Source organism: Solanum dulcamara, chromosome 7 (genome assembly GCF_947179165.1).
Source record: "Solanum dulcamara chromosome 7, daSolDulc1.2, whole genome shotgun sequence".
Lineage (NCBI taxonomy): Eukaryota > Viridiplantae > Streptophyta > Magnoliopsida > Solanales > Solanaceae > Solanum > Solanum dulcamara.
Window position 1 is genome coordinate 61,309,833 of NC_077243.1, and position 1,222 is coordinate 61,311,054.

General features: G+C 42.3%; 1 protein-coding gene across 1 annotated transcript; it reads left to right on the top strand.

The window, feature by feature from the left end:
- Positions 1-391: 391 nt before the first annotated feature.
- Positions 392-991, top strand: LOC129894772 (uncharacterized). Its single transcript, XM_055970419.1, has one exon. The coding sequence runs from the start codon at positions 392-394 to the stop codon at positions 989-991; it is 600 nt and encodes a 199-aa protein (XP_055826394.1).
- Positions 992-1,222: the final 231 nt, after the last annotated feature.

A 1,222-nucleotide genomic window follows, 5' to 3' on the forward strand; every position in this document is an offset into this window, starting at 1 on the left:
TAAGATGAGGTACACAGCGGATAAGCTAGCCCAGTTATATATTAGCCATATTGTTCGGCTTCATGGTGTCCCAATATCCATTATTTCGGATCGAGGTTCAGTATTTACTTCGCACTTTTGGCAGGCATTACAGCATAGTTTGGGCACTAGACTTGATATGAGTATAGCTTTTCACCCACAGACCGATGGTCAGTCTGAGCGGACGATCCAGGTGTTGGAGGACATGCTTTGAGCTTGTGTTATTGATTTTGGTGCTAGATGGGATCAACACTTACCCCTAGCGGAGTTTGCCTACAACAACAGTTATCACTCAAGTATTCAGATGGCTCCATTTGAGGCTCTGTATGGTAGGCGGTGTCGATCTCCTATTGGATGGTTTGACTTAGGTGAGATGAACTCATTAGACACAGACTTGCTTAGAGATGCTATGGAGCAAGTTCATAGGATTCAGGGTAGACTCTTAACAGCCCAGAGTAGGCAGAAGAGTTATACAGACCAGAGAGTTCGACCATTGGAGTTCATGGTGGGCGATCATGTTTGGCTTCGAGTGTCGCCCATGAAGGGCGTGATGCGGTTTGGGAGAAAGGGAAAGCTCAGCCCTCGATTCATTGGCCCATTTGAGATTTTAGCACGAGTTGGAGAGGTGGCTTATAGATTGGCCTTGCCACCTAGCTTATCGACTGTGCATAACGTGTTTCATGTTTCCATGCTTCGGAAGTATGTTCCGGATGAGTCCCATGTGTTATCACTCAATTCAGTGGAGTTGGGTCCAGACTTGACATTTGAGGAGGAGCCTATAGCTATTCTAGATAGGCAGGTTCGTAAGCTTAGAACCAAGGAGATAGCTTCAGTTAAGGTACAATGGAAGCACCGTTCGGTCGGAGAGGCGACTTGGGAGACAGAGGCTGATATGCATGCTAAATATCCCCATCTTTTTGAATCTTCAGGTATATTCCTTTACCTTATGTTCGGGGACGAACATGATTTTTAGTGGTGGATAATGTAATGACCCGTTTGGACATTTTGAGAATGAGTCATCTCTCTTCCATAAAATACTCTCTCCAAAAAAAAAAAATTAAAATTATAAATTTGGACTATTCGATAACTACGGTTATTTAGTTGAGGGGTAATTTTAAATAGCTAATTTAATTGATGGACTAAAGTGTTAGTTTAGTTAATATCTTATATCACTTTATTTATTAAAATAAATAGTAGGGGTGGT

Coding starts and splice junctions, on each gene's coding strand:
- LOC129894772 (XM_055970419.1), top strand. CDS start 392: ATGAACTCATTAGACACAGACTTGCTTAGAGATGCTATGGAGCAAGTT.